Source organism: Urocampus carinirostris, chromosome 17 (genome assembly GCF_059441175.1).
Source record: "Urocampus carinirostris isolate Australia breed hairy pipefish chromosome 17, RoL_Ucar_1.0, whole genome shotgun sequence".
Classification (NCBI taxonomy): domain Eukaryota; kingdom Metazoa; phylum Chordata; class Actinopteri; order Syngnathiformes; family Syngnathidae; genus Urocampus; species Urocampus carinirostris.
This window is the reverse complement of record NC_142365.1, coordinates 14,198,158-14,211,749: the sequence shown is the minus strand read 5'-3', so window position 1 is coordinate 14,211,749 and position 13,592 is coordinate 14,198,158. Positions and strand designations below refer to the sequence as shown.

The 13,592-nt window shown below is 39.2% G+C and overlaps 1 protein-coding gene across 1 annotated transcript; it reads left to right on the top strand.

Annotated features, from left to right (window-relative positions):
• The first annotated feature begins 1,652 nt into the window (after positions 1 to 1,652).
• spry4 (sprouty homolog 4 (Drosophila)) lies at positions 1,653 to 13,100 on the top strand. The gene is made up of 2 exons (XM_088321429.1): positions 1,653 to 1,940; positions 8,240 to 13,100. Exon 2 carries the CDS (start codon positions 8,272 to 8,274, stop codon positions 9,319 to 9,321), a length of 1,050 nt encoding a protein of 349 aa, XP_088177555.1. The 5' UTR covers positions 1,653 to 1,940; positions 8,240 to 8,271; the 3' UTR covers positions 9,322 to 13,100.
• Positions 13,101 to 13,592: the final 492 nt, after the last annotated feature.

Below are 13,592 nucleotides of genomic sequence, written 5' to 3'. Positions count from 1 at the left end.
CTTGATATTAAATTCTTTGAAAACAGCCACAGTCTCTTGGTAAATTAGGCAGACGCAGTTCTTTCGGATTTTCGAAAAAAACACACTCCGACATAACTTGTCCTGGAAGCGGCAGCCCTCACAGTCATCTCTCCTTTTTCTATTTGCAGTCACCATGTCGGAAATGGGGTGGACTAAAATTCTCACATAAAGCCAAGAGCAAGGTGGCTAGGGGGCTCCTGCTATCATCTGGTGAAATGGTAATTGTTTTTTGTTACAAATGTATCTTTTATCGGCAGGCCTCATAATATTAATTTTATGACGGAGGCCGCGGGCCAGTAAAAATTTGATCGCAGGCCAGAACTGGCCCCCAGGCCGTACTTTGGGCATGGCTACTCTAGTGCTTCTTTACTCCGCGTGGCACTGTGAGAGGTCACTCAGCATCCATCCCGAAGAAGAAAAATCCACTAGTTTGTGTGTAAACTTACTATACTGTATATCCAACACACAGCAGAACTTTTATTTCATTTTTATTGTTTAATATCTCGTGCATCCATTCAATACGGTTGGTGTAAAGTGTAAAGAAGAAGCGAGCTGTTTCTTTTGAAATGAGGGTGGAATAAGAAAGCTTGATGGGGTTGAGAAAATGGTCGGACTGCTTTTTTTCGGCCACTTTCTACTACAGAGTGGGAGGTCGCCAAACTCTTGATGCTTATCTTCCAAAAGTAAGTCAATCTTAACTTTATTGAGCATATTATTTTATAAAATGTTTATTTTTAATACAAAACAATACAGGTTACCAATAAAAGCCTTAAACATTTGTATACAAACCTTAAACATACAAAATATAGCACTGAAGCAACTTACAAACAAATTCAACTTATGAACAATCATCCGGAACCTATCTTGTTCGTAAGTAGGGTAACGTCTTTAGGTGATCTATCAAAGTCAAGTCAAGTTTCTTTGTGACGCCATTAATCACAAGGAGTCTCAAAGGGCTGCACAGACAACAGTGCAAACCACAAACTATTATTACACCATCCCCTGAAGTAAAACCTATGAGAGTTCAATTTTCGAAAGATTATCTTCTGTTACATAATACTAACATTTGGGGGATTTACAAGTCCGTTACATAAAACTGCACTGTATTTGTTCACACTTTTTAGTAGAAGTACAATGTTGGCAACAAGATTGACACGATATACTTGGAAAGTATTTGATTGCAACACAAGACAAATCAAAGACACAAAAACCATATATTTTTGTTCAATATGGCTCTTTTGACATTTTGGATCACCAACCCCTGAGCTAAACGTACACGGGGGGAAAAGCAAACCTCACTTTTGTATGCATAGACAAACAAATTAGAGGGATAAAGGCCATTATGTAAATAAGACCTGGCTTTGCCCTTGCGCCCGGAACAAGAAGGAAAAAAAAAAAACTCCCTGGCCTCATTCACAATCCAACCTCCTCTTGGCGCATGCGCACAACCACCCGGAATCCTCCCCATTCACAAAAATGCAACCTCCCGAGTCTCAGTCCCTCCCATTCACAAAAAAAAGAAGCCATGCATCTGCGCAGCAACCCCTCCTCCCCCCTTCCCCTCCCATTCATAAAAACTCAGCCCAGCCCTCCTCCCCTTCCCCTACTTCTTTTTTTCCTCTCTCTTTTTTTTCTCCTCCCTCGGTTGCAACATCGCATCCAAAAGCTGCTCGTCCACAAGTGCAGTCGCCTTTTTACGCACCAGCGAGCGACACAAGGCGTGCTCCCCCCTTTTTCCCTCCCCCGCCTCACCCTTCTCTCTCTCCTTTTTTTTAACATTTTGACTTCTTGCATCATTTTTGGGGGACTATTTTCAACACGGCAATTTGGGAAGCTACGCACGCCACAGCGCAAAGATTTGGGAATAAAAAAGACGTCGTTGCGCAACCACAACATGACGTTTTTACGCTGAAAGCAACGTAAGTCTTTTTTTTCAAAAAAATATTCATATATTTATATATTGCAAACTATTTTGCAACAAGCTCAAGTCGTGTTTGCACTTGGAGTCAATATTTAACCAGCAGTGAGCAAACTTGAGGGCAGGGAAAGGCGAACTCGGAAGGAAATGACATGCTTTATGACTTATTTGGACTTGTGTTACTTATTTTCTGCTATTCTTGGCCGATATTTAACCCTTGAATGTTTCGCCTCGAGATAAATGACATGACAGGCTAGAAAAAAGAAAATACACGTGTATTTCTTCTTTTTTGTCGAATCTGGCAACCCAACCTGGTAACCATGAGATTAATGTCCATAATATTATCCACAATTTTGAGCCTTTATGAGGTTTAATCAAGACAGTATGGGGATAAAAAAAATAGATATTTATATCCTGTTTCTGTCGAATCCTGCAACCAAACCTGGCAACAACTCCATTAATTTCACAGTACAGTATTATCCAAAATGTATGTCTTTATAATTTGAGTCACGAGATAAATGACAAGTAAATAGAAAAGGAGAATTCGGATATATTTCATCTTTGTGACCAACCTGGCAACCCAACCTGGCACAATAGTAATAATTTGCATATTAGTATCCAAAATGTGAAGCCTTTGTAATGTAATGTGAGTCACAAGATAAATGAAAATAAGTGGATGAAAAAGAAAACACCGACATATTTCATCGTGAAGATAAATTTGCAGAATACTATGCAAAATTTTGAGCCTTTGTAATGTTTACTCACGAGATAAAAGATAATAAGTATATTAAAAAAAAAAAGGAAAATCAATTTTTACGTCATGTTCTTTTTAAATCTTGCATCCCAACCTGGCAATAACAAGATTGATTTACATATTATCCAAAATTGTACGCCTTTATCACATTTAATCACGAGGAAAATGACATAAAACCAAAATGAGGGATTTTATTTTTGAATCTGGCAACCTAAACTGGCAACATTTCCTCCCATCAAGGTTAATATGTAAAAATTTTTCAATATTTTAACCCCCTTAAGTGACATTTAATCAGAAAAATAAATGACTATAAGAGGGAGATAAACTAAATCAATAAATCTATCTTTTCCATTTTCTTATCAAATCTGGCAACCCAACCTGGCAACGTTTCCTCCAGTCAAATCTATGTTTTTTATAATATCCGATATACTAACCTCGAATAGCAATCAATCAAAAGATAAACAACAATAAATGGAATGAGAAGAAAAAGGCGGATCTATTCCAGTTTTTTTTTCCAATCTGACAACCCAACCTGGCAACTTTTCCTTCTGTCAAAGTTAATTTACATAATATTATTTCAAGATTCAATTATATTTCATCAGAAAATAAATGACAGTAAGGGAAAGAAAAAGGAATGTATTTTTATTTTATTTGTCGAATCTGGCAACCCAACCTGGCAACATTTCATCCCATTATTTTACTATCGGAAATTTTAACTCTAAAAAATATGACAGTAATAGAAAAAAGAGGGATGAAATATGAAAGATGTAAAAAAGGAAAATACACGTTATTTACACTAATACACTATTATTTCTTGTTTTTGTCCAACCTAGCAACCATACCTTTTTACAAAAAAAGGTGAATTTGGATAATATTATCTGACATTCTAACGATTTAATAACATTTTATTACACATTGCTGAAAAAAATTGGGAAATACAACCCAACCTGGCAACCTTCCATCAAGGTTACTCTGCGTACTAATATTCGATATAGTAACCTTCAAAAATATGACTATAATTGTAACCTAAAAAGGGAAAAAAAGATTGAATCTATCTTTTTGTACAATCTGATAACCGATCCAGACAACAAACCGGTTAATTTGGATAATATTCTACGCCATTTAACATTGTATTAACCATGAATGACAATCATCGGACGAAAACAGAAATGACGATTGATTCCCTCTTTTTCTTCAATCTGGCAACCCAAACCTGGCAACCTACAAACACTATTTCCATACCGTTGATGTTAATTTGTATAATATCACTCCATAAAGCCCCAATGTGTAATATTAATTCATAAATTTGACCACTAGATGGCACTGTGTTGTCTGATACGAGCAAGTGCCATTGATACACCGCACAATCGGACAAAAATGGTGCCGACTTAACTGAGGGTTCCACTGTGAAAAAGAAATACAAATTTCTCGATATGATTTTTTAAAAATTAACATTGATATGATAGTTCATGTATATTTGCCTAGTATTCAAATTGATATTTATCCTGAGTAATTTTTTACTGGGCGAAAGTTTTTCGTACCACTAGGGGGCGCTAAATATTACACACTGTCACTTTAACCCTACAGACGTTAATACAAATACAGATTAATTTAATACTCCATTCCTAAGTAGTTCAATACTGATACCAGACACCGATACCAGATTGGATAACATACTTTCCTTCACTAGCCCACATACTCTAAAAAAAGACTGAAAAGGGTATTTTAAGAAAAATATATTTAATATAGTGTATATTAACACCTTACTTAAGTTTTACTGATACCAGATACCGATACCATATTGCATACACTTATTTCTGTCATGATCCGGAACCAGATCAGGACCCAAATGCGTGACATTTCTCAGACAAGCCTTTTATTTTACAGGAAATGAGATCGATAACAATTGCCTGTGCAGATATCGGACAGATGGGGTCGATACCGGACAGGACGGGACAGACAGGATATTGAAAATGAACAGGACAAACTAGACGAGAACGGAACTGGAAACCGATATTAAACAACGGGACAGACAGGATGATATCAAAACAGGAATTCGAAATTAAACAGGACAAACTAGACGGGAACAATACCGGACAGGAAATACCAACAGGAAACAGGACCGAGTCAAAACCCACGTCTTGCAGGGCAGGGGTTCGTTGACGGACTGACAAAAGGTGATTGAGAGCACTGAATTAAATAGAAGGATATCAAATCCATCAACGAGCCGCATCTGGCACCACACGGGCGGGGCCAATTGGGTGCCATGGCAACCGTGACAATTTCCCCTTCACTTTCACCTTCAAAGGACATTAAGTTGTTCAATAGCATTTTATCCGTGATTGATGCAATACTTGATTCGTGACAAGATACTGTTCCTAGATATAGATACCACATTGCATGCTCTCATCTTCACCTCCTCTTAAAAACGAGATATTTAATAGCTATTTTATTATCATACCATATTGGATTGTTGAATAGTGACTAACAGTATTTTTCGTGATAACATAAAATTTTAGTCTTAAAATTTTTTAAATGTGTCGATACAATACTTGATTCCTGACAAGAGACTGTTGCCAGATACCGATACCACATTGCACAAAATACTCTCCTCTACACCTCCTGTAAAAATGCCAAATTCCTCAAAAATGAGATATAAAATACCTATTACACAATTTTTGAGTAGTTAAAAATCGATACCGTTAAATGCTAAGACGGTATTTTTTCTTGATAACATAAAATTTTAGTCTTAAACGTCTTTAAAAACGAGACTTTCAATACCATTTCATTTTTGATCGATACAATGCTTGATTCTAGACAAGATACTGTTACCAGATACCGATACCAAATTGTATAAAACACACTCCTCTTCACCTCCTCTCAAGATATTTAGCACCTATTTTTTTATCGATAGGATACTCAACTATTAAGGTGTCAAACACCGATACCATTAAATGCCAATACAGTTTTTTCTTAACAACATAAAATTTTAATCTTATGTCTTTAAAAACGAGCTGTTACTTAGTTCTTGACATGATACCCTTACCTGATACCGATACCACATTGCATAAAATACCTTCCTCTCCACCGCCTCTACAAAATGAGATATTTAAAACCATTTTTTTCTTCGATACCATAATCGATACTTGAGTAGTTGAAACTGATACCATTGAATATCAAAACAGTATTTTTCTTAATAACATACAATTTCAATCTTTAAAATGAGGTGTTCGATTCCAGATGTTTCAGATGGATAAAATACTCAAATCTTATACATTTACTAGCATTTAATCGTAACTTTAATGACAATAGGCAGGAAACGAAGGTAGATACCGATGCTTTGCATCTTTTTGTCGAATCTGGCACCCTTCAACTGGCAACCCTCGAATGCCATTTCCTTCCCGCGGACGTTCATTTGCATAATCACGTGTTACGAAGATTTTATAAACATAATTTTCTGGAGGTTTTTCTGACTCAGTCTATTCGCTTATGCATGGGTTTTACATCACGTGCACGCGCACAGTTACAGTTTACGTACATCCCGATTTGATCGGTGCAATAACAAGGTTTTGTCGAACCGGATTTTGCACATTCTTAACCAATGAGTCACTCCCCCTTTAGAAAGCTTGCACGATTATTGTTTTTTTAAGAGCAAACTGTAAAAATGTGTAGCTCGTATATTGAAGCAACGGTTTGAGTTGCAAGAAGAGGAAGGGGGGGGGGGTCGTCATGACTGCAGCGCTTTGAGTCATACTCAATGCGGACTGCACTCATTCACAAAATATGAAGAAAAATGCAGCCAGCGTTCATTCATTACAAGAAAACCAGGAAGAAGAACAGAGCAAGCATTCGGAATATGATTTAAAATCATGGCATCGTGACATAAAAGAGAAAAAAGATCGTTTTTCTCGTTTTTAACTGTAAAAACCTGGACAAAAATACGTTAAAGCGACAGTGTATATTGTTTAGCGCCCACATTGGGTTAAGAAATCGTCAGGAAGGAGGGGGAAAATGGATTGATATGATATTTTTTTTGTATCCTTAGATATAGTCACAAATCCAATACCTCAGCAATACTTGAGGAGAGATAATGGAGCCCTATCCATCCATTGCTATTTCAAAAAGACTATTTCCATTTAATGGCATTTTGATCTGTTTTGCAATTTTGCCTTATTATCATTGTAAAAATTCCATTCATGCAAAAATGGAAATAAGTCTTTTTTTAGATTACTAATAATGATATGCATTTATGAATAAACTGGCAGACGACGACATTTGCATCGTATATTTTATCTTTAATTTGTCGATAAATAGACCTTTTCATCAAATTTGCTTTGAAACACTATTAAAGCAAAGTGATATGGTATGTCCCCTTTACAGCACAAAATTTGATAATATGCATTGAAAATGGAAAAGGGCTAGCTGAGAAGGGTTAGTTTTGGTAAATATCTTGCTAAATAGAATTAATATATGATAGAAAAATAGGCAGGTAAATGTAGGTCGCTATTTGAATTTGGCCTTGCCTTAAAGCACAGGTGTCAACCAGGCGGCCCGCGGGCCAGATCAGGCCCGCTAAGGGATTGAATCCGGCCCGCGAGACAACACTCAGAGAAACGCAAGAGAAAAACAAGCAGCAGGTTGAAATATGTCAACTTGATGTTGCCAAAGCCAGGTTCCTCTCACAAAGACACTGTACTTGTATTTATCTCTCTCTCTCTCTCTCTTTTCCACCCCTTTTCTCCCACTCTCTTTCTTTCACTCTCTGTGTCTCTTTTTCTCTTCCTTTGTTCCTCTTTGTCTCTTTCTCTCTCTGTGTCTTTTTAACTTCTTTTGCTCAAAATTCCTTTTTTCCTTTTCTCGCTTTTCTCTTTCTCTCTTCCTACCCTTTGCGCTTTCCTTTCTCTTTTCTCTCCTTCTGTCTTCCTATTTCTCTTTGGATTTCTTTCTTCCTCTCCCTTTCTTTTCCCCCTCTCTCACGACTTTTTAGCTCTTTTGTTTCTCACGCTCTCTCCCTCTCTCTCTTTTTCTTTCTTTGTCCCGCCCTCTCTCCTTTTCCCTCCCTCTTTCTCTTTTATCTATCACTCTTTCCAAGACACGTACGTAATGTAGATTTGTCAAGCTGTTTGTGTACAACTTAGACCGCTTTGTTACTAATGCACAGGCAGACACGTGCAGAAAAGGTGCAGGGGGACTGTTTAGCCAATCTGAATTCAGATCACAGTGCGTGATGAAAATCTGTGACGCATTGAAACCGTGAAATATAAACAGTGATACAGTGAGGAACTTTTGGACTATGTTGTCAATATGTTATCATCAGGCTGTAATTAGCAGTAGATTTCAAATAGGCCAGTTCAACCATTTAAACAAGTGCCAGTTAGAAATCAATATACCTAGAAAATCACAATGACCCATTTCTAGTGAGCTATTTGCAGAACCAGTCTTTGGCTTTTAAGGGCTACCTGGTGCTCGCATGCAATATGTTGGTAACCCAAAGACAAAACCTCAAAGAACAGACATTAACGTCATCATCCGCTCTTCCTTTGCAGTTCCACCGAACGCCGATTCGGAGTTCCAGAACATGGAGTCCAGGGTTCCTCAGCACATCCCCGGAGTGCCCGCCTCCATCCTCACCCAGCCCTTGCTGGACAGCCGAGTACCCTATGGCCGGCTGCAGCACCCTCTCACCATCTACCCCATCGACCAGATCAAATCCTCCCACGTGGAGAACGACTACATTGATAGTCCGGCTGTGGTCTCCCAGCAGCCGTCCGGCCAGAAGGCGGCCAACCGGAGGCTCCACCTGGCGGGTCCCCACCAGGAGGGCTTCGTGGGGGCCAACCACAACAATCACCACAACCACCAGCACCAGGGCCGTTGTGAGCCTCACCATGACGCCACCACCCACCCTTGGATCTCCTTCAGCGGGAGGCCGAGCTCCATCAGCAGCAGCAGCAGTACCTCTTCTGACCAGAGGTTGTTGGACCACGTCGCCCCCACGCCCACTGCCGACCTCCACCACAAGCCCCACCCACACCAGGGCCTGGTCAACACCGTCACGCCTCGGACCTGCTCGGGGTCCTCGGAACCTAAAACCCCAGCATCTTCCTCACTGGACCTGAAGTCCGGGAAACTCCCAGCAAGCGTTCATCCAAGGTCTGGGGGCATCTTTGAAAAAACGCACCACCAGGTCCTGTGCGAACACTGCGGCAAGTGCCGGTGCACCGACTGCACCCTCCCGCGGACCCTGCCCGCCTGCTGGGTCTGCAACCAGGAGTGCTTGTGCTCTGCGCAGAGCCTGGTGGACGCCGCCACCTGCATGTGCCTGGTCAAGGGGATCTTCTACCACTGCACCGAGGACGAGGACGACGAGGGCTCCTGCGCCGACAAACCCTGCTCGTGCTCACAAGCTAACTGCTGCGCCCGATGGTCCTTCATGGCCGCCCTCTCCCTGGTGCTGCCGTGCCTGCTCTGCTACCTACCGGCCACTGGCCTAGCCAAACTGGGACACAAATGCTACGATAACGTTAGCAGGCCCGGTTGCCGCTGCAAGAACTTGCAATCGGCCCTCCCACCGAGCAAAAACCTTGACGCTAAGCTGGGGACACTCGAGAAGCAGCAGGGGTCGTGATACTGGGACCAAAAAACTTATTAGGGACCCTGTTAGCAACCCGGATCAATTTGCCGGAAAATGATTGGTGTAAGGTACTTAAATATCTTCTGGACCTGTTTTTCCAAGGCTGGATGATTTTATCTGAATGTGGACTGGTAGAAATAGTCCATAAGCTCTTGGATTTGACACCTTAGATAAACGTTAACCGTGAGAAAATTGTACCTTCGGCTAATTTCTAACCATATGTTGGATTATATATATATATATATATATATATATATATATATATATATATATATTAAGAGAGAGAGGTTATACTACGGAGAATAATATCTATATGTAATCCTTTTCAGACCTCCAGAAGCACAGGCTTTGAAATGTGCTAGCTTAGCGATGCTAGCGTTTGGATTTATCGCCGTGAACAGATCAGTCCGAAGGCGGCTAACGGTAACCAATGTGCCGTGGACCTTCTCAGGGACTGTCTTCTAATGATCTTCAACAAGTGCTGCGTTTAAGTCTCCCTGGGAAGTCCCGAGTCGAGTCCTCCGAAAAACGTTCGTAACGTTACGCCATGATTGTCCGACGTTTTGAAGGAAAAACGTCAAACTTCCCAGTTTTCTTGAATGTAGCGTACGGGTGGCTAAGCTAAAACGGACTTTGTTTTGCACAGAAAAAGGCATACTAGCTCGGAATCGTAACGTACCTAGAATAAGGGGCGGGGCTGACGAAAGAGTTCGTAAAAAAAACAACCTAAAATCAAACTTACCACTTGCACAACGCAGTTTATTTTATTTTATTATATTTTTTTTACTAAAGCACAGTGTAACCCGCCTGAAGTATCCTGTTCTCTTTTAAAATCTATTTTTTGTGGCTTGCATGAGGACTTTTTTTTTTTTTTTTTTTGCCAAAAAATCGGTAGCATGCCCGGAACGGTTATGCACACGGGGAGGATGATGACGCCATTTTTTTAGCATACCTTTTAAGACTTTCTTTCCCAACATTTCCACCTTCAATTTTTTTTCTCACGCTTGTCTGATTTCACAATTTCCGTCAATTGTACGTTTAAAAAAAACAAATGGGTTTAGAATACGGTGCCAAATTCGGAAACGAGAGTCCGAAAATTCCCATGACGACGTTTAGTAATAGAAGGTTTCTCGCTGTAAATAGTTTTGTGTCCTTTAGAGAAGACGACTTTGAAATGTCCTTGAAAGGTTGCATGGTACACTATATCTACGAAGACGTCTAAAAAAATATAGAGGATATTTTAGATACCTTTTGAGGGTAGAAAAACTATTTTTTGAGGGTTTGTGAGGGAAAAAAACGAATATTAAAAAGGAGAAATTAGCAACTTGTTAGCAAGCATAGACTAAACTAGCTCGCTCATTTGTGAGGGAAAACAATCTGTATCGACTAATTCCCCACTTTTGATGTTTTTTTGTTTTTCAAAGTAGCGTGAAAACTACAGAACTGAAAAAAAAATTGGGAAAACGTATGTGCGACTCATAAGTAGGGGAAGTTAGCTCGCTTGTTTGTGAAGGAAGACCTTGATCAAGCAATCAGCCGGTCCCTGGTTTTGGTTTCTTTTTAAAAATACCATGAAGATTAAAAACAATTAGGGCAAACTTGTGTGTGATTTGTTAGCAGGAGAAGGCTAAGCTAACTCGCTCGTATGTGAAATAGCGCCATGCTAAGAAAGAATAGCATCCAGATCGACCAATTTCCTTTCTTCCAGTTAAAAGGTGCCCTGAAAATGAAACCCGATTGAAAAAACAGTTCAGATTGTTTTTCGGTGCAATTTGTGAGCAGGATAAGGCTAAGCTAGCTCACTCGTATGTGATATAGCGCCATGCTAAGAAAGGATGGGATCCGGATCGACCAATTCCCTCCCTTTTAGTTAGAATGTGCCCTGAACATGAAACACGATTGAAAAAACATAGTTCAGATTGTTTTTCGGTGCAATTTGTTAGCAGGATAAGGCTAAGCTAGCTCGCTCGTATGTGAAATAGCGCCATGCTAAGAAAGGATGGGATCCAGGTTGACCAATTCCCTCCCTTTTAGTTAGAATGTGCCCTGAACATGAAACACGATTGAAAAAACATAGTTCAGATTGTTTATCGGTGCAATTTGTTAGCAGGATAAGGCTTAGCTAGCTCGCTCGTATGTGAAATAGTGGCATGCTAAGAAAGGATGGCATCCAGATCAACCAATTCCCTCCTTTTTAGTCAAAAGGTGCCCTGCAAATGAAACATGATTGGAAAAAAAAAAATTCTGATTATTTTTTGATGCAACTTGTTAGCTGGGTAAGGCTAAGTTAGCTCTTCCGTTTGTGAATGTGCAGATTTCTTGGCGGGAAGACGATTGGAATCGACCTATCACTCCTTTTTAGTTCAAAAAGTGCTCTGGAAACGAAACATAATTAAAAAAAAAATGTAAAAACGTGTCTTTGTGCTAAGCTAGCTATTAAATTGCCCCAAAGTAGGACGATCCGGATCGACCCATTTTCTTCCCATCCTTTGATTTGCGTGAAAACAAAACACAATTGAAAAAGAAATTATACAGAAAAACTCTTGCATGTCTTGTTAGCAAAAAAAGGCTAAGCTAGCTCGGAGAGGGAAAACTGTCTTGATCGAGTAATCCCCAGCTAGCCTTCCGTTTGTATGAAAAAAGTGCCCTGAAAACGAAACAATTTAAAAATAAATCTTAAAACCTTTTGTATGACTTGATAGCAATGAAAGGTTAAGCTAGCTCGCTCATTTGTAAATTTTTGGTTTTCTTGGTACAAAAACAATTTGGTTTGAGCAAATTCCTGCCTTTTAGTTATAATAGTGCCCTGAAAATGAAACAATAGAAAACAATTTCAGAAATACTTTAGTGTAACTCGTTAGCCGCCTAGCTAGCTGCAAATTTGCGCTCGTGAAGGGAAGACGATCCGTATAAACTTAGCTTTCGGTTTGTATTTAAAAAAAAAAGTCTTGTGAAAATAAAACAATTGGGAAAAAAAATCGTAAAAACTTTCCCGAAACTCGTTAGCAAAGGCTAAGATAGCTTGCTAATTTCTGAATTTGCGGTTCGCGCCAGAGGAAATACAATCTGATTGAGCAATTCCTGGCTTTAAGTTCCAATAGCAGCCTGAAAATGAAACCCAATTGGAAAAAGTTCCGAAGAAAAATTGCGCTACTTGTTAGCAGAGGAAGGCTATGCTAGCTTGCTATTGTCTTAATTTGCAGTTTGCTCAGAGGGAAGACTATTTGGATCGAGCAAATCCTGCCTTTTGGTTGCAAAAGCACCCTAAAAACGAAACACAATTGAAAAATATATTCCGAAAAACACCTGCGTGACTCTTTAGTAAGCTAAGCTAAGCTAGCCGTGAATTAGCAGCGTTCTCGAGAGTAAGATGATCCGGTTCGACCCATTTTCTTTTCCTCTCCTTTTTTTTTAGTCTTGATTGACAAACACAGCTGCTCCGCGTACATTTGCGCCACATATATTTTACGAATGATGTTATTATTTTTCTCCCTGAAGCTACGCCGCCATCACCCTCTCACTTAACGATACCGATTTTTGGGGAGAGAACAAATCTGTGCTTTTTTTTGGGTTGTTGTTGTCCTTTGGTTAAGAGAAAGAAGAAGAAGAAAAAAGCTCTCATCTTAAAGTTTTCCCTTTATAGATCTATTTATTTTGAAGTTCTATTTTATATAGTATTTATTTAGATGCCGACTTTTTTTTTGTTTGTGAAGAAAGATTATGTTGAAATGGAATGTACATGGACAATGGAAATATATATTGTTAAATACACACGGCTACTGTTTCTCTTCTTTTTTTGTCATACTTAGAAAATTAGATTTTTACTGTTCCAAGATGGAATTATAATCTGAAAATATTTAAATTTTACAAGCTACAACACATATTATAATTGTTTATAAATTGACCCATGTCAACAGAATGTTACATTCTACTAAAATAGTTTAAATGATTAAATATAGTTTTTAACTTGTCTGTCTATCTAGCAACATAGCTAGCTAGCATAATAGGTAGCTATTTGCTAACATGTACTTATTTATCTGCTGAGGTAGCTAGATCAAGTCTATCTTGCTAGCTGTCTAGCTGTCTAAAAGCTAGCCGCTTTACTGGATAGACAGTTATGAGTTAGTTTAGTAAATAAAACTCCAGCAGCAGAGCTTGTTAGTATGTGGGCAGCTACTTGCTAACATTTACTCATTTGGCTGTTTGGATAGCTAGCTAGATTGGCTATATCTAGCTATCTATAAAGGCAAAATGAGTAGACGTCA

What these genes read in the sequence shown, in the direction of transcription:
- spry4 (XM_088321429.1), top strand. Translation starts at nt 8,272, where the DNA reads ATGGAGTCCAGGGTTCCTCAGCACATCCCCGGAGTGCCCGCCTCCATC.